At 37.5% G+C, this 18,683-nt stretch overlaps 1 protein-coding gene across 2 annotated transcripts in view; it reads left to right on the top strand.

Annotated features, from left to right (window-relative positions):
* The window catches only part of PMS1 (PMS1 homolog 1, mismatch repair system component), a 43,630-nt gene extending 25,827 nt beyond the window's left edge, over nucleotides 1–17,803 (top strand). For both annotated transcript variants that reach the window (XM_088167777.1, XM_014880938.2), the window contains exons 8-13: nucleotides 74–217; nucleotides 1,417–2,312; nucleotides 6,172–6,627; nucleotides 7,170–7,300; nucleotides 15,475–15,635; nucleotides 17,373–17,803. In XM_088167777.1, the coding sequence (XP_088023903.1) occupies nucleotides 74–217; nucleotides 1,417–2,312; nucleotides 6,172–6,627; nucleotides 7,170–7,300; nucleotides 15,475–15,635; nucleotides 17,373–17,564 (1,980 nt within the window). In that variant the 3' untranslated portion in view covers nucleotides 17,565–17,803. The remainder of the gene's footprint in view (nucleotides 1–73; nucleotides 218–1,416; nucleotides 2,313–6,171; nucleotides 6,628–7,169; nucleotides 7,301–15,474; nucleotides 15,636–17,372) is intronic.
* The last annotated feature ends 880 nt before the right edge of the window (nucleotides 17,804–18,683 follow it).

The raw sequence follows: 18,683 nt of genomic DNA on the forward strand, positions 1-18,683 counted from the left end.
TCAGATTTTGTTTCTATGCATTTTGCCTATTTTACTGCCTTTACTGACATCTCTTTATTCAATCAATCTCTAGTTAATTCGCCAGTACTACAGTCAGGTGACACAAAAGGACTGTAGTCGTTTATATCCTGTTTTCTTTTTGAGTATTACTGTACCTGCCTCTGCTGTGGATGTGAATATAACACCTGATAAAACACAAGTTTTGCTGCATTATAAGGTAATTAAGGTTTTACTCTGTTTTTTAGTTGTCAATCTTTATATAAGTATAATAAGGGCCTTGGGATTATCAGAATGTTCAGACATAAACACTGTCACTGAATTTTCGGTATTTTTTTAGTTACGTGGCAGCTTGCCTTTGTCAGAGCACTGTTTTGACCAAAAAGTACTGAACAAGCTAACTGAGAGATTCCTCAAAATTAGTTTTCCTAGTTCATTTAAAAGATTTTGATACTGTCAGATATATATGTGTACCACTTTGGTTTCAATTGGCTTTACAGTGAGAGAAGCTAAGTGAAATTTTGATAGGTGGCTCTGCATAAATCTCATGCTTAACATCATATTTAAACCAAGTAATCACTGTTTAAATTCCACTATTAAGGTGAGGGTGGGCAGAAGGGGAGTTGATTTTTTCATCAAAGCACTATTTTGTCATTCTCTGTATAGAATATTGATGACATCAATTAAGTGCCACAAAAATTAGAAAGGTTGCATTGGTGATTATTAATATGCTTATTCACAATTAATATAGGTAGTCACACCAATATGTTAATCCTCTTCTTCATAAAAAACTTTTGTATTTGTCTGTGTTACTCTTATAAATGTAGTGTCACTTGTATGAAAATTAATACATCATTTTTACATATGACCTAGTTTTCCTTGGCATTAAAAAAAGGGTTGGCGTTTCTTTTCTCTCTTTTTTTTCTTTATTTAATTTATTTTTATTTTTTAGGGGTTTGGGTTTTTTATCTTGCTCATTTCCATCACTTGGTGCAAAGTTGATTTGGAAACATGCACCATAAAAGCACCTGCACAAACACATTCACATGGAATTGGATGTTGCTGGTGCACCTGTTTTGGCTGTAAACTTCTAACTCCATAGTAGGTAGAAATAACTTTACCTGATACTGGTTTAAGAAGTCAAAACCCTGTTGTAAAGAAATCATTTAATTGGTTTTGTGATATCAGAGTAAACTAGTGAAGCAGAATACATGTCATAAAATATTTGAGGCTGAAGGTGTCCACTTCAGAGTCTTTTGGAATGTGTGAACAACTGAAATGCAGTAATCTGCCCAGAGTTGTCTAAAAATTATTCCAAGTAAGAGCATTTTGCATATTGTTCTGTATTCTTGGTATCTGGCAGTTACATTTTCAGATGCACTTGTGTGTGTGTGTGTGTTTTCTTTTTTTTTTTTCCAGGAATCTGTCTTACTTGCAGTTGAAAATGTGTTGAAATCACTGTATGGGCCACTACCTGCTGGAGTCCCTGGTGAAAGTAATAAAACAGATGTTACCTCAGAAGACATGTTTGTTCATAGAACAGCCCAAACAGATGTGGCTGTTAATGAAATGGGACCATCTGGAAGTGATGAGCTACACGCTCATACTTCATTCCTTTCACTCAGCAGTGATGTGCAAAACTGTCAAGCGGGAAAAAACGCAGAGATCTGCTTAAATCATCAGACATTTAGTGGTGATAATGTACACAGTCGCCTGGACAGAAGAGAGGTTCCTAAGAGTGATGCCTTTCCAGACAGTTCCTTAAATTTATTGTGTGAGGAGGAACAGAATGGACAGAATATGGCTGGTATTCAAAGTAAAAGTGTTCCTGTGGACCCCGAGTCTAAAAGAGCCAGTGAGCATCTTTTGAGTTCTGATAATATTGACAAAACAGGTAACAATGACGAAGCCTTAGTCCCTAAGGACTTACCTGAAATCTCTGCTGATAGTTGGAGTATGGGAAGTGCATTTAAAGACAGTCTGGGAGACAAGCTGGAACCTGTTAAGATCTTGATTCCTGAAGTTGAAAGAACAACTAATAAGCAAAATGAATACACTGGTGAAAAAAGCAGTGATCCACAAATCTCAAATCAAAGCATAAAGAAAAAAAATGTGATAAGTGAAAAGTTTGGACATGTGACAGCTTATGACTTAATTAATAGCAGAATAATAAAGAAACCAAAGTCTGCATTTGAATTTTTCACACATGAATGCCGTCCACAATTGATAAATGATAATCCAAAGACCAGCATGAATGACATCCTGCTGACAATTGAAGAGCGGTGGAAGAAATTGAATGAAGAGGAAAAACAGAAGTAAGTTCAGGCCGTATCTTGCTTCTGAATCTGGAAGCTACCAAAAAGTCACTTGTAATGGATTTGAAAAATTGTAATGTTCCAGTTATTTATGAAAAAAATAGATATTGCTTTTTGACTTCTCAAGATCAGATTCAGTATTGTGAGTTGTCGTGTTTTACTCTGTGCAGTTCTGCACTGCAGATTGGAATTATTCATTCTGCCATTGTGCTATGCAGTAGTGAGATTAGGAACAGAAGTAATTAGGGACAGTTCTGCTGAATAGTTATTTAAGATAAGAGGCAAGAAAGTGACTCTTTGAATCCTTTATAGTATCACTCCCAATGCACTGTCCTTGAAAACCAGCAAGGTGATAGATGAGGCACTGTAGAGTTCTTTAGAGGTTGTTCAACTTTTATTACTATAAAGTCAGAATTCTTTTTTGGGAACTTTGGGTAAATTCCATTCCTCATTTGTATCCCAACTTCAGAACTGTATTTGCAAAACCCAATCAAATGACAAAAGGAATTACTTTTTCCCCAAACAGCCGTTGCAGTGCTGCTTCAGAGACTATAGCACAGTCTAAATTTTAATCTGTTTCAAACAAGACCAAATCTCTTCATAGGCTGCAATTTGAATAGCTAAATTCCTTATTTTTCTAAAATGAATTGTCACTGAGTTTTTGAAATCCATCTGCAAGAAAAGGAAATATTTTAATAAGACATCTGCATTGTTCTGAATGTCAGCTATATCAGAGTTAAGTGAAACCTTCTCACCTAGCTTCTGGTTTACCTAATTTAAAGTTTACTGTGCAAGCAGCATGCCATGGTCACAAACCCATGCACGTGAGAAAGTGATTTGTTCATCTCTGCATAAGCAGAAATATTAATGTAATGGTAGAAATCTACTCCAATTATATTCATGCTTTTAATGAAATGAAACAAAAGGTTCTGCCAGCTGTTTCAGAAAATTTTAATTTGCTCTGCTTTAGCTTTTGAGATTTCATGGTTGCTTTCCTGGTACAACTGTTATGTTAAAGAGTGTGCCTACAGATTAACTTTGCATTAGTTCAGGAAGGAGACCTCTCTGGTAATCGAGTTTTCCTTATATGTAGGATTGAATCCCATGGCTGTAGAAGGAAATGAAGAATTCACCACTACTTCTATCTATAGATACCAGCTTTGGTTTACCTTGCCACATTTATGGTCTTAAAATTGCCTCAGAGAATAGCAAATAGGAAGAGATACACAGACAACTTTTCCTGCAGAGCAGCAATCCATAAGGACTTGTGGCAGAGAACATAAGTCTTTCCTCCAGGTACTCTGGATAAATTGGGCCACCTAGAGGTAACAACAAATGTAAATACATCAGGGCAGCCAAATGCCACAGCTCTACTTCATGCATCCATGCTGGCACAGCCCCACATTTCCTGAGCTCCAGTCCTCCATCCTTATGTGATAAAGTCCTGCCTTGTGCAATGGGTCTGCATGGTTTCAGCATCTCTGTTACTCTCTGTGGCTCCTCCATGGGGTCTAAATTACTTTAAATCCCATTTGGGAGTAGTACAAGCACCAGATGTCTCATAGTGACACAGGATGGCCTTTTCAAAACAAGCCAGCATTTATTACACAACCGGAATGTCAAATGTTATGGTCTTTAGGTTATAATAGAGGAGGAAAGCTCCGTGCATGTCCATGCTGGCAGCATCACATATCCCCCTGCTTTTGCAAAGGATTTCATTCCTTGCAGTCACTCAGCTCTTACTTAATACAGCTTGCATGTATTTCTGGCCTTAATGTTTCCTGCATATCAGGCTCAGGTAGGAGTGGGAGAAATCCCTCCAAGTGCCATAACAGTGGCAGGAGTAGTTACCCTCAAGGTGTAGGAAAGGTTCAAAGCTACACACATTGTCATGGGACTAACAAATCACCTTGTCAGCACTCTGCAGTAATTCTTCATGAGTAGATTTGTACCTTGGGAGAAACATTTTTTCAGGTAGCGTGGTCTTTGCTGTCAGAGTTTGCAACAAATACTCAAATTCAGATTATTTGTCTTATAAGGCCAGAGAGACATACATTAAAAGGGGTTTTTTAGTGTGCTGATTATTGTGTTCGGGTTTACGTTGCAAGGGGGAAAGAATATATCATGCATCCTTTTTGCTAATTAAACCAAAGCTGCCTTTGAAACTAGACTTTATTCTAGTCTTCCATTCTCTGCTTACATCCAGTTTTGCAAATTTTCTTGGCTTTAGGTTTTGTAGCATCAGAAAAAGATCCTTAATTTGCAGTCTGAATTCACAAAGCAGAGAAATGCTGTTCTTGTAGCACTCGATTATATGTTCCTCTGTAGAAAGATTTTCAAAAAGGCAAAGTTGTTCCCTCCTTTTTCTTTGGTTCTGGGCAAATCACTGATACTGGTGTGTCTGAATTTGGAAGATGCTCACAATCAAAGTTTGTAAAATTAGAATTTTTCTGGTGGTAGTTTAAACTGACAGGCAAGTTGGGCTTTGTTTGGAAGTGTGTTCATTTTGGATTATCAGTGATCACTGAGGGCTCAGTTCTCTTACACTTAAATAATTTTTCTGCATTACAGTTAGGTCTATTCAAATCAAAGTATTTATTGATCTGGTCAGAGCTGTAAATGAATTTGGGATTAAAAAAAATGTGTTCAAGTGATTTCATCCATTCATTTTAAAAGGAGCAGATGTTTTTTATCTTAATGTTTGCTCCATATTTTCTAGGACGTGATTTATTGCAAGAAACTATTTAAGCTGACTTTTTTAGTTAACTAAATATTGGTACCATATGTGAATGCTAGCACATCATAATTAATTGCAAATGGTGACCCTTTTGTTGACCTTAATTTTCCAGCGTGCATACACATAATTGAATCAAACTGTTCCAGCAAGTAGCAATAAATAAATATGACCAGTTAAAATGCTTATTTCCAATACTAACATATGATAGTACTACTTTTTTTTTGTTTTGTTTTAATTGAAGATTAGACTGGTTTGAATTACCTTCTAGAATTCAGAATATCAAATAAGGGCAAAAAGAGGGAGTTCAGCAAATCACAACCTTTGCTTTCAGAAAAGTAAAATTCATATGCAGTAGACAAGCATAAACCTGGGACCTATAAAAGTTAGTTATCTCCCTGACATTTATAAACTCATTAAGAATCCATTCATGTTATAGAGGTTTAGTATGTAGTAATATTTTAACCATTTAGACAGCATTTAGGAGTATTTTTTTTATTGACTGTTTTTGAAAAATCTGTAAGATTGATTATTACTTAAGGAATTCTGTGATAATCATACATATTCTGTATTCTTTAACTTTATATGGCTAATTTTAGGCCATTTGAAATCAAATACGTTTTTATTAAGAAAGAACTTGGGCTTGAGAAATTATTCAAGCTCCAAAATCCTGCCAGCTCCATGGCCTCCCCTGGAAGGCTGTAGAGTTCTAGAAGCTTTGTGAATTGAGCTGGGTGTGCCTGAAACAAAAAAATCCTTCCAAAACTCTGGTTTTGATTGCAAATTAAACAAGGGACTCAGGTGATAAGAACCTTGCTGTAGATCTTTATATGATGCACTCTATTCCTTAGAGTAATAGTTCCTCCCCCTTAGAGTAACTGAGGTTTTGCTGGCTGTCTTAAAGGAAAGATAAAGGAAAATTTCCAGCTTTTGTTCAAGGTGTGATGTAATAGAGGCCCAGTCACCACCTCCATGACAGTGGGCAGCATACTGATGTGGGTACTTGAATGGACCATGAATGTGGTTCTTGGTTGTTGAAAAGGTTACCTTTCCTTCTGCTTTAGTGTGTTAGGGGTTGGGGTCTGGAGCTTTTGCTGATGCTACTGGTTTGTTTTCTCCTTTAAGTTATGAAATAAAAGCTACTAAGGACCAGGAACGGTACAACAGAGAAGTCAAGAAAGCCAGTGCAGAGCCAATGCACCGACCAGCCAAGGAGGCAGGAAAACACAAAACCAAGCTAAAGAGTTCTGCATCTGACCAGCAGAAGCTTGACAGGATATTTCATGACCAGATTGAAAAGAAGGGGAGACTGGAACAGCCTGTGAAAATTGTGACAGTGCCTTTTTCTCTGAGTTCCTGTAGACGTCACCTTCAGAGGCAAGAGAAAAATGTTTCAGATGAACACGAGCTTTTCCTCATCCGTCGTCAGAGTTTCCCTGATGTCTGGATACTTGCTACTGAAAAAAATGTAAAAGTGCTGAATCCATATAGGTTGGAAGAGGCCCTGCTATGTAAGAGGTTACTGATGAACCATAAGCTTCCAGTAGAGAAACTGGACAATCCAATTGTGTTAACAGACAGGTATAGCACTATTGAGCAAAAATGTCTATGTTCCTTGAAACATCATTTGATAATGATTTACAGTAAACTCTGGCAAGGCCCTTTTTGCTAATGCTGTGCTTATCTGTGCACTCACTTATCTATTAAAACAGTTTTTTGTTTTTCTGCTTTGATCTTGAAGTAATGAGAACACTTGGTCTTATTGTAGTTGGAATAAGTATGATTTTTTACCAATTCCATTGGTAGTGCAGCAAGTACAAATTTCCGCCCCCAGAAGGAAATGAAATGCTCTGCATTTTCACTTCACTGTAGCTTAATTTCCCCCCAAGAATTAGGAAGTGGCTGATAGAATTATTATTACTGATTGTCTAAGCTCAATCCCTCGCTAAGATAAGTGAATAGTTCTCATTTTGCGTCTTTAAACAAATTGCTTTTCCAAAATGCTTCTAAAAGTCTTGGTCACTCCTTATCACTTGCTACGTTTTTCTGTGGTTTTTGCACACTTGTAATTTTCACGTAAGTGTTGTTGATTTTTAACACTTTGGGGATCTTTTTTCTTCCAGTCTTATTGGTGGATCTCAGTATATGGCTGCTCTTCATAAAATGCAGAAGAATTACCACAGTTTCCATGGATCAGGTTATTTGTCAGATCCAAGGCTTGTAGCAAATGGATTCCAGATAAAAGTGATAGAAGGTATGATGCTTTTAAAATCTATTAGTTGCATTGGAGCTTGTTTCCTATGATTTAATGATTCAAATTACTGTTAATATGGATCATGTTATTCTGCCTCCCCTTGTCTTTTAAAGCACTAGCATTCTGCTTTCCATAACATTGAGATTTCTTGGCAAAGAATGTAATCTTCCACACAGAACATTGAGTAGTGGAAACTGATGCTTGAACAGAAAACTTTAATGCTCTGAAATCCATGTTTTCCTCACTTCTTTCTTCTTTTCCCAAAATGCCCAATGCCCATATCCTTAATTGCCATTCTGACATAATTTAGATTAAACTGATAAGAATTCCTTAGCCCAGGCACCTTCTGCAAGTATGTGCTTTGACTGACTACTCCTGTACTGCTGAGCAGTTGAAGAGGTCCAGTATGGAGCTGGATTCTGCTTATTATTATTAAAATTGTAACCCAGAGCCCAAAGGGGCCAGCGAAGAGATGGTTTAAGGTTCACCACACCTTTTCTTGGAGTTTGATCTGAACATATTTTGAAGGAGTATACTTTTCAGTACCTCTCTATTCATCACAGAATAAATGCATTTCATATAAGATTCTTTTACTTTATTAAGAGAGCTCAAATGTATTTACATCTTTCTGAAGAATCATTTCTAGGGATGCATTAGAAACACAGGGGTGACCCAGTGTTGGTTCTGCAGATCACGAATTCTATAGTAGAATTGCAAGAAAAGCAATCATCTTTGGGGGTAGCACCTAGCTGACAGCTCAGGGAAAAGATTGGCCATAAGAGCTGTTAGAAATGCTATAGCTTCATGTGTTACAGATCCCCACATATGTACAGTGATGACAGATGTACTGTAACATATGGGATCTTTTAAGGGTAGGTACAAAAAAGGGATATAGACCAACTCCTTCACTCAGAGGCTGGCTCTTGTGAAGAACAGAGCCAAAGCTGTTTTCCTTACTGAATCATGCACAGCAAAAACGAGGAAACTTCTTTCTGACTGGCTAAATCTCTACATAAATACCAACACCTTACTAGAAGAGGTGTTGGTATTAATCATTACAATAATCATGGAGTGAATGATTATGGAAATAAAACATGTACTGTAAGAGGTAGCTCTTATATGGTTTATTCAGACAAGCAAATGAAAAGCTGAGGAGATCTCTGATATGTCCCTAGGCAAATATGGGATTGTGGCTTAGCAGTTTTGCTCACCAACTTTATTTTTTTTTTTACCTCCTAATATTCTAAGTTTGCTTCAAATTTGGTTCATGTAAACTAGACATGAATAAATTGAATGTGAAAATTTGAAGACAATTCGTTCTTCATCCTGGGTGAAGAGTTTAATTTCTAGTTTATTTCTAGGCAACAGCAGAGAGTTGTTGACCAATCTCATAGTACTGCAGATGTGTCATGATTTAACCCCAGCCAGCAGCTCAGCCCCACACAGCCACTCATTCACTCCCCCTTCAGTGGGATGGGAGAGAGAACTGGAAGAATAAAAGTGAGAAAACCTGTGAGATATAAAGACAGTTTAACAGGTAAAGCAAAAGTAGTGTACAGAAATGAAACAGAAGGAATTAATTCACTGCTTCCCATGGGCAGGCAGGTGTTCAGCTATCCCCTGAAAAGCTGGGCTCCATCCCAGGTTATGGTGATTTGGGAGGACAAACATCATCACAGCACCCCACTTCCTTCTTCTTCCCCCAGCTCTGTGAGCTTGGTGCCACATGGTCTGGAATGTCCCTTTGGTCACCTATGGCCAGCTGCCCAGCTGTGTCCCCTCCCAACTCTTTGTGCTCCCCCAGCCTCCTCACTGGTGGGGTGGGGTGAGGAGCAGAAAGGGCCTTGATGCTGTGTAAGCCCTGCTCAGCTGCAACAAAAACATCCCTGTATTGCCAGCACTGTTTCCTGCACAAATCCAAAACTGCCCCATTCCAGCTACTGTGAACAAAATTGACTGTCTTGGCCAAAACCAAATGGGAAACTACTTTTAAGGCAGCTTGGTTAGTTTAAGAGCGGCATTGTAACACTGTAATAGCAAAGGACTTGACACTGTAACTAGGAAGTAGTCTTCTCATCCTGTGTTCCTAAGATGTAAATTTAAGAAAAGGAAATCTCAAGGGAACTGTTCTGGTTTGGTTTACAGTTAAAGTGCTTTGTGTGCACTGTGGAGGTTGATGAACCATAGAATAGCCCAGTAAAGAATGAGAATCTAAGTCAGTTCTTTGTTCCACTCTTCTTTTTTAACTATTTGAGTGAAAAGTTAGTAACATCTGAGTCTTGTCAGTCATGTTTATAAGCTTCTGCTGATGACATTATAGCAGTTACAGCCTCTTTTATTAAAAGAGCATACCACTGCAGATGAAGGTAGAAATACCAGCAAACAAATGGAATTTCTCCCAGCTTTTTTTCCAACTGATCCAAGGATTTCTACTTAATCAGTTTCTCCTTTTTTCTTTAACTTGCCCCTGAAATACACTGTCTTCTACAAATACTTATTAGAATTGATTTTTAGACACACAGGTATTAATTTTTAACAATCCTAATGTGTCCTTCTCTGGGAATTTCACTATGAATTTTAAGGTTATTTAATTCATAGATTCTTGTATAATCTTTACAGAAGAGGACTTGCATACCAGGAGTGATTTGTCCCACTTAGACCTGAGTATTCTGTAGGATTTCTCAGATGAGAGATCCAGTTTGTTTCATAAAACATCTTTCACAATCCTTATTGAAACATTACTTTTTTTTTCACTGTCTGTATTCAGTGTCTGCTTTTGTGAGGTTTTTGAAATTCAGACACACCTTGAAAGAGAGGCATTCTGATATTTCTGAGCTAGAATTTCCTTCAGAAAAGTTTGTTTCTTCAGGATATATTGTTGATTTTTTGAGTCGGAGGTCCTACTTTGCGTGGTGGGTGATAAAGTCACAGCTTGCTGTGGAGAGGTCCTAGAATGGAAATGTGCCATTAAGCCCTGGTAACTGGAGAGTTTCTCCTTAGCAGCATCCATAGGAGCACACCAGAACCCCATTCTCTGCACACTCCCTTTGTAACTAGTTTTCTCCTAACATTTTAGATTAATTGGATCAGTCCTAGTATTTGCTGTTTCACAACTGAACTGAACTATCAACTCTCCCTCTCTGTCAGGGTCCACTGCAGCATATTCAGAAGTCTGTATTTTCCTCTGGGAATCTGTTATGGTCATAATAGATATTCCTTTCTGACTGCTGATTGATTTCTCATTAATAGACTTATTAGCACTTGTTAATGTGCATGGCTTCCTTTTTCATCCTGAGTGAAGAGTTTTATTTTCTGTAGTTGAAAGTTTACTTTTTCTGACAGAGATCATCTTATGTCACAAGCAAACTTGTTGATTGATTGATTGATTGATTGAGTGATTGATTTCTTAAGATTTGAATTTCAACATGCTAGTGGTATTTCTGGTAATTTTCTTCTTGCAAAATAACAAGCCTTTCTGTTCTGTGCAAATAAGTCTGTGATGCCATCACTAGCTCTCCAAGATACCACCCAAAATAAGAGCAAAAGAAATTTAGGTGCTCCAATTCAACATACAGCAATTTCAGTCATGGTAGAGGCTTTCCTTGACCCATGGTGGTCTCTAATAGGTTGCACTGCTTATTTCTTTAAATCTCTACAGATATTTTTCTACCAAAGAAGAAGAGAAGGACCCTGAGTATTGCTGCTCATTACCATATATTAAGTCTTCTCATAATGCCCAGACACTAATTTGGAACACTGGACCTCTTGCCTTTGGTATTGTGCACCCCACTAGGACAGTTTCCTAGATGATTATTATGATTTAAATTAAAGTATAGGACCATACATTTATTCTTTATTTCCTTGTGGTGTTAGGGTGTTTTACAGAACTGACTGCTTATTTATTTAAAAAAAAAACCCTGAGCAGCTGCCTTAATATGGGAGGTTACTGGTAATTCCTGTGTTGCATTAGGCTTGCATCTCAACTGATAATTTTTAAAAATGCTTCTTTGCAATTCAGAATCTTAGCTTCTGACAATTTGTGGTACAGAGGAGCTTTTTATGAAGATTTTCATTCATATGGTTTCTTACTTGAAAAACAATCCACCCATGAAGTATTAATTTTTCCTTATTTGGATGACATGTTAGGGGCAGTGTCATTCCTAGGATAAAAAATGAGTCATTCATTAATCTTGATTTAATCTCAGGATTAATACTCAGAAATTGAATCTTATTCCCTTGCCGTGCTTGGAATTTGTAGAAATACAACTCTGTTCTTTAATGGTCAATATGTTTTAGCTAGTGGTGGTTCTGAGCTTTATTTACTCCCTTCATTTACCAGGAGTCTTTCTCACAGGCCTTGCTCTGAACCCCACAGCACCATGTGACACTAGATACACTACTCCTAGTAGGATTTTGAAAGGTCTAATCAGCTATTTTTTTCCTTACAATAACTCAGTTCCACACGGAGTTTTGTTCTTGTTCTGCCATTTTGGTGGGAAAACTGCTTAAATGTCTGTATTTTCACAAATGCACCTTTGGATGTTAATTTTTGCAAGAGTATGGAAGTTGGAGGCCTTACTTGCCTGTTGTTTCATTTGAGGATAAGTCTGTTTTTTGAATATGTTCTTGCTAGAAGACAGAAAGGTAATCTACCTTTACTCTCTTCAGAAACTCTATATGACTGCAGCCAAAGTTGTTCCAAGTATCCTAGATTTTGGAAGTGCCCCATCTGCTTCATGTTTTTGGTAGGCTAAGATCTTTGTATCATCTCCCTCTTAATATTAACTGCTCGTCTGTCTAAGGAGTTTTCAACTAGATTTTTCTCTGGATAGCTCACAGTGAAAAACATGTTGTGAAATAGCCAAGAAAACACTTCTTGCTGTCAGTGTGTCAGTTAGGCAAAATCAATGGTTTCTTTGTGGAATGTGCCAGTTGTTGTAATTTGCAAAGCTGTGACGCTGAGCTCTAGTCTGTCTTCCACTGCCCTCCCACCCCCTCATGTTCTGGCCTTACTGAGGCTTCAAGTGATGCTACCTTTGGGAGAGCAGTCTGTTTGCTTTTACTTAATAAAGCAAATTACTTAATACTCAGTGTTCTGGGACCTGCCAGGCATTTGTTTGCTCACAGTGACCCCTACGTGCAGGGAACATTTCAAGAAGTAAGATGGATTACTTTCTGTCCAGTTCTTCTTAAGATGTGTTTATTATATGTGCCTTCACTGCACATCTGTCTGTTTGCCTTTGGGAAAGGCCTAGAGAGAGATGGGAATTGTTGGCTGGAGAGGAACTGAGACCAAGGAACACACCTTAGCTGGTCAAATTGGATCAGTGCTGGGTCTTGGGCCATGCTCCAAGGCAGGCTTTTAGGGCAGGATTGTCTGCCTCACGTAGTCAACATGAGTATGTACAAAGAATGTGCTTTATAAGGCCCCAAAGAGCAGTAACAGGTAAATAACCCATCGTTCTTGGTGATATAAAAACTGTCTCAGCTCTTGTAACCCACCAGTGGAAAACCATGCTGCAATTCCATTGCAGTTTGATTTTGACCACAGACTGGGAGATAGGTAGTATTATAGTGTCACCTAATCTAGGTGGCAGCTGGAAGGGAACAGTTTTTCCTGGCCATCAGGAAGGAATTATCCAAAGATGATTGTGAATGCTCTGTTTGGAAGGAGAAAGGGGAAATTTGTAACAATGAGAAATCCACATTTTTACTCATTTGAAAACTAGTTTACTTGTTCATGGAAATACTTTCCTTGGAAGTTGCAAAGTATTTCAGAGAAACTACCATGGCAACTGTTTGAGGACTGCTGTTTGAATACTCAAAAAATCTTAATATATATTTTGTCAAAAATTTACAAGTACACTGAGGCTTGGACATCTGCTTATATCATCAAGTGTTGCCAATATCAGAGTTCCTGCAGAGACTTGCAGATAAATACTTGTTAATCAGCATGCAACTGGGCTACTTTACAGTCTAAAGAATGTTAGCAGAAAAGGAGAATGGCACACAAACAGAATTACCAAAGAAATAAACCTCCCTTAGCCAGGGTTTGTATTGTTTGTTCCTGCATTAAACTGTTTCAAGCCCACTTTGACTTTCAGATGAAAGAGGAAAATGGTGAAGTCAAATCTGGCTGTCAAAATTTGCAGATGGAACAATGGCTGTTGGTGAGGCTGGAGAATATATGAGGAAATGTTTTGCAAATCCAGAATCTCACTGTCAAAAATTTTTAAATACAGGAAATACAAGTTTTTAGACTGAATGTCTAAATACTTGAAACTTAAAAGAATTTGTGTCCTGTCCTTCATAGCAAATAGAGGGGTAATTATTGAAAGGTTTTCAAATAGACTAAGTTCTCATTTGAGAGAGAAAGCAGCATAATCAAATGGTCTAGAATAATTCCTCAAATCTAATCTGTAATTAAATCAAAAATAGGGCAAAAATTAAAAGAGCTGAAGGAGATTTTAAAAAGAGACTTTATATTTTCCTCCTGTCCCTTACTGACAGGCTTGCCCATGGGGAAATATTAGCATAGTACATCATTTTTTCTCACCTTTATATCTGGAAAATTTTCATATAATTTAACATTTTGCTTTAAGCTGAATCTGAACACAGGTTTCCAGTATTATATAAAAATATGCCTCTGTTTGCTGGCTGTGATTAGGGAAAGGCACCTTGAAAAACAGAAGGAAGACAAGGCTGGGTGAAAAATTAAATAAAGTTTCAGATATAAAGCAGTGTTTAATACATAGCTGGGAGAAAGTTATGTGATTTTTGAGGGGAGGGGGAATGAGGGACTGTTCTCTATATCAAATTCCCACTGGTCAAAGTATCTCATGCCATGAAGCTTAAAAAGGCCCAAGAGCATTATTTACCCAGTGCCACACCCATATTTAGGAAAAGTTTCAATCTGCACAGTTATCCTGTTCATCTGTGCTCTTATTTAATGACTGTCAAATAAACAGTGCCTGGACATGAATAACTCAGCTTCATTCTACCAGCTAATGAAAGTACATTTTGCTGGTTTACATTGTATATATATTTTTTCTCACTTTTGAAATATTTCATGTTGTTATTTGGATTAGGAACAAGAATTATCCCTTGTGATAGCTTGTTAGTTTAATCCACCCTGGAGCATTCTATTTGTCTCCAGCTCTTTTGACTTTTATAAAAACCATTTGTGACTTGAGCTGAAGGTAATTTATCCTACCTGGAGCCATTACACGAGAGTGGATTTATTTTCATTAGTAATTCAATTTTTCTATGCTGTCTGTGCCAAAGTTTGTACTTGTTGGACTTGTAATGGAGGAAAAGGGAAGCTAGCTGTGCAGGTTGGGCTGAGGTTCCTGTGCACCCAACGTGAATGAGAGGATAGTCTGAAGGATTGAATGAGAATATGTGAGCCTGGCTGCCAGAGAACTTGCCTCTAACTGGAAATGGAAAAAAAGTTGCTGTACAGGAACAACTTCAATCTTTTTTTTTTTCCCTGTGATGTGAATAAGAAGGGAAATCATAGAGAGCTCAACACTTGAATAGATACTCTGTTAAAAGGCTGTTTCATTTTTTATTCATCATTCCTACTCAGAGTGTTCCCTGCTCCAGCACTGATACCATATGAATGATAATATGAAGTGAGTCACAGAGCCTCTAGTTTTATGGGTTTGAGTTTTTCCTCAGATGTGGTAGGAGAAAAAAACTGCTTTTTATTTCAGTAGAATCAGAATTTGTTATGATAACATTTGAACTCTACAGATGTTTAAACCAGTTACATAGGAAATAGTGCCAACACTGTTTTAAATTTTTCAAACTAAATTGTGTTTTACTGCTAGCTTCAAGTCTAATTTTATATATGTTTAATTAAAGTCACAGAAGCTTTAATTAAAGCTGTGCTCAAGACTGGGAATGCTGCAAATGTTTTAAGCATTAAACAGTGCCAGCTAGGATTTGGATTAATGTAAGCTGAGACATTTCTAATGTGAATAAACACACATCATCATAATGAAACATTGTGCAAATAAATGCTTTTCATTCCAAGGAAGGAACAAAAAAGTTGCCTAATTGTATTGGACTAAAGTACTAAATGACTTTGCATCAGTTTAATTTTCTGTGAATTGCTATAGAATAGAAATTAAAGCAGTGCATGAATTACTGTTTTGTTTTTGTGTTTTCAGGTGCTTCGGCTACAGAAAGTCATCTGGAAATAGAAGGGATGGCAAATTGTCTGCCATATTATGGAATTTCTGATTTGAAAGAAATTCTGAATGCAGTAGTTAACAGAAATGCAAAGGAAGTATATGAATGTAGACCTCTCAAAGTGATAAATTACCTGGAGGTGAGAAGCTTTCTTTTACTATTAGCCAGCTAAACTTGTAATAATTCCTGAAACAGCTTGAAAATCTTTCTTCAACTGTGTTTTATTTAATTTCATCGTGTTCTAAACAGAAGTTACTCTTGAAAAAGAGAGTATCATATCCTCTCTGAGTTGTGTATTCTTTACCAAAACACTTCCATCAGATACACTCAAAAGCAGTCACCCAGTGTGAAATAACACATGCCAAAGCTGATGTTCCCAAAGTGTTTCCTCTGTAAGGCACTTTTCAGACTGGAGAGGCATTTTTCCATGTTAGGAGTCAAAACTGCCACAGAATGGCAGTGACTCACGTTAATATTTTCTGTGCAAATAAATAAATTGTCCATCCAGAGACAATAATGGCATGAAGTTTCGGAGACAACTAATATATATGGTACTAGTTAAAACTGGAGTAACCAGCAGTAGTAGCTGCTTGTCTAGCTCATTCACTAATGCTCTTTAATGCTAATTCTCTTCAAAAGAGTTACTAAAATATATGTAAAGTCTCTTCTAATTTAAGCATTTACAACATGCCTTCCTGAATCAGGTTACTTCAAACTGGGACCGAGGCACATACTTACACAGGGTATGTGTTTTATCTTTTAAGCAGTGTTACACAAATCTTTCCCTGTCTTTTGGGGGTAGTAAGCTGCCTTTGCAGCAAGTGATTCTGTTATGTACTACTGAACCACTCTCATGCACTCAGGAAAGAAGCTTAAAGAAGGGATAAGTTCAGTGTTGAGACAGGAATGGTTTGTAAAAAACCGCTGACAGCTATAAAAGCTGTTATTCAGAAATAAGCACTGCATTTTTTGACCATTCTGAGAGGTAAACACTGGAAATGCATTCACTGTCATGTTCAGAATCACAGCTTTAATCAGTCATTTCATGTTTGAGCAGGCAGCATGTGTGCAGCTTTTGCTGTTAGTTGATAAATGCAGAAGAAAGAATAGGGTAATGGTTGAAGCAGCAGCCTTCCAGGGTATTAAACAGTCCACAGTGATCTTTTTCCCACTTGGAGGAGTGGGAGAAGATCTCAGACAAAGAAAATGAGGTGTTTTAGATTGAATCATTATGAATAGTGCTCAGGTTTGTACAGTAGGAAGGGAGGTTGTGTGCCACATACATTTCTGTCTAGGCAGCATGACTTAAGTACAGAAGAGAAGGCAGTGGCAGAAAGGCCCATCTTGGAGGAGGAAACTTGTTTTTGAAGTTCCTTAGTTCTTTGAGGGTGGGTGCTTTAGGAGTCACTTCTGCTTTCTAGTCTTAAGTGGATGCAATAGACCATAGTAAATACAAACTAATATATGAAGTTTTGCTAGAGTATCTTTCAAATTTTCCTCACTGAATTAATTTATGACACTGCTAAAGTTTATCGTGTGAAATGTGTCTGTGAACTGGTAAACATGCACAGCTGATGCTGGTGACAACAGGAAATAAGAAACACAAAGCATTTTGCAAAAGTAGGCTAAAGGAGTGCAAACATAACCAAAGGGCTGACTGTGCATGCCTCCATTGTAGAAATGTCATGAACTGACCAGTAAGATCTGTTTAAAGTTATATTTAGATTTCTGAGATTTGGAATATTTAGCAGCAGAAAAAGATGACCTTTAAAGAGGGAGTGCTTAATTCTTGCTTTCTGGTAGCCCCAGGCTCATGTTCTAAAAATGTGGTACTTTAAAACTATGGAGGTTTTGGTTTTGTTTTTCCTTTCCACAGGGAGAAGCAGTACGTTTAGCCCGGCAGCTGCCCTTACATTTGTCAAAAGAAGATGTGCAAAACACAATTTACAGGATGAAGCAACAGCTTGGAAAGGAAAATAAAGGCTGCGTTCATGGTCGTCCTTTTTTTCATCACTTAACAGATATTCCAGAAGTTGACAAGCACAACTCCATGGAAATTACTCAGTAAATGGAACATTTTGTTTGGGGTTCATACTTCTCTTGCTTAATTTTGATCACTACTCTATAATTTCAGTATGTTTTGTGCAAAGCTTTTGTATAATGACTTTTCATTGTTACATGTTCACCTCCTAAAGACTTTATTAAAATAAAAAATGCTAGTCGAAAATTGAAAGTATATACTGTATAGAAACAGGTCACCACTATTTTTTAAAAAAATAATTTATTAAAGAAATGTTCTCACCTGGTTTCCTCCTTGTCTTATTGCTGCAGGTTTAAGAAATACCAGTATGTCCAAATTTTTTAGATGTGAAGTGGTTAGAAGTTGCTTTCAACAGAGCATGGCAAAGTTTATTATACTAAGGAGATCAGCTGTTAATTTTCAAAGGAATGTCAGATAGCTGTAAGTATTTAAATATGGCATTGCCATATGCAGTATAGTTAGACTTCTTATGGTTGTATTTCTGTTTGGAAATTCTTAGCTCATGTAAATGAGTATTGACAGTCCTAGTGTCCAATCTCCAAAAATTCTACACTTACAGAAGTGTGGTTCTTAAAAGTATGGTACAAAAGTTTAAAAACTTCAGGTCAACTAAAACTGGCCAGTTGCTTGAAAGCAGAATGGATGTGAGTCACAGGAGCACAGGTTAGCACTGGAATCAGGTGCCCATGGAAGTTTATTGGTGCAGTGCTATACACAAACTGTTTGGGGGTGGGAAACATAAACTGTCCTCCCTCAGGGAGAATGTGGCATAACTAGGGCATAGTCTGCTATATAGAGAGCTACTGATTTTGGTAAACTGGTTCATTCTCTTTCTACCAGAACACAATGTTTACTCCTCTATTTCAAGTAGTGGCCTACTTCTGTAAACCTACCCCCCTAGGCCTTCTGTGCACAGCAGATGCCTTGCCTTATGTTTTAAAAGTTTCAAGTTCACCTGAAAATTCCTGTCCATCCCCAGCTGTTGTTTGCAAACCTTGGCACTATGAAAGCGTGGTGGTAGGACCTAGCTTTGTAGTGCTTCTGTGTCTGCTGGGTAAATGGTTGAAGGTTGCTGAAAGGCACAAGTGCAAGCTAGTTTGTGGACAGGAGTGTTGGACCAGACAAGCAAATGTTATGTTTGGATAT

The sequence above is a fragment of the Sturnus vulgaris genome, chromosome 7 (assembly GCF_052056855.1).
Source record: "Sturnus vulgaris isolate bStuVul1 chromosome 7, bStuVul1.hap1, whole genome shotgun sequence".
NCBI lineage: Eukaryota > Metazoa > Chordata > Aves > Passeriformes > Sturnidae > Sturnus > Sturnus vulgaris.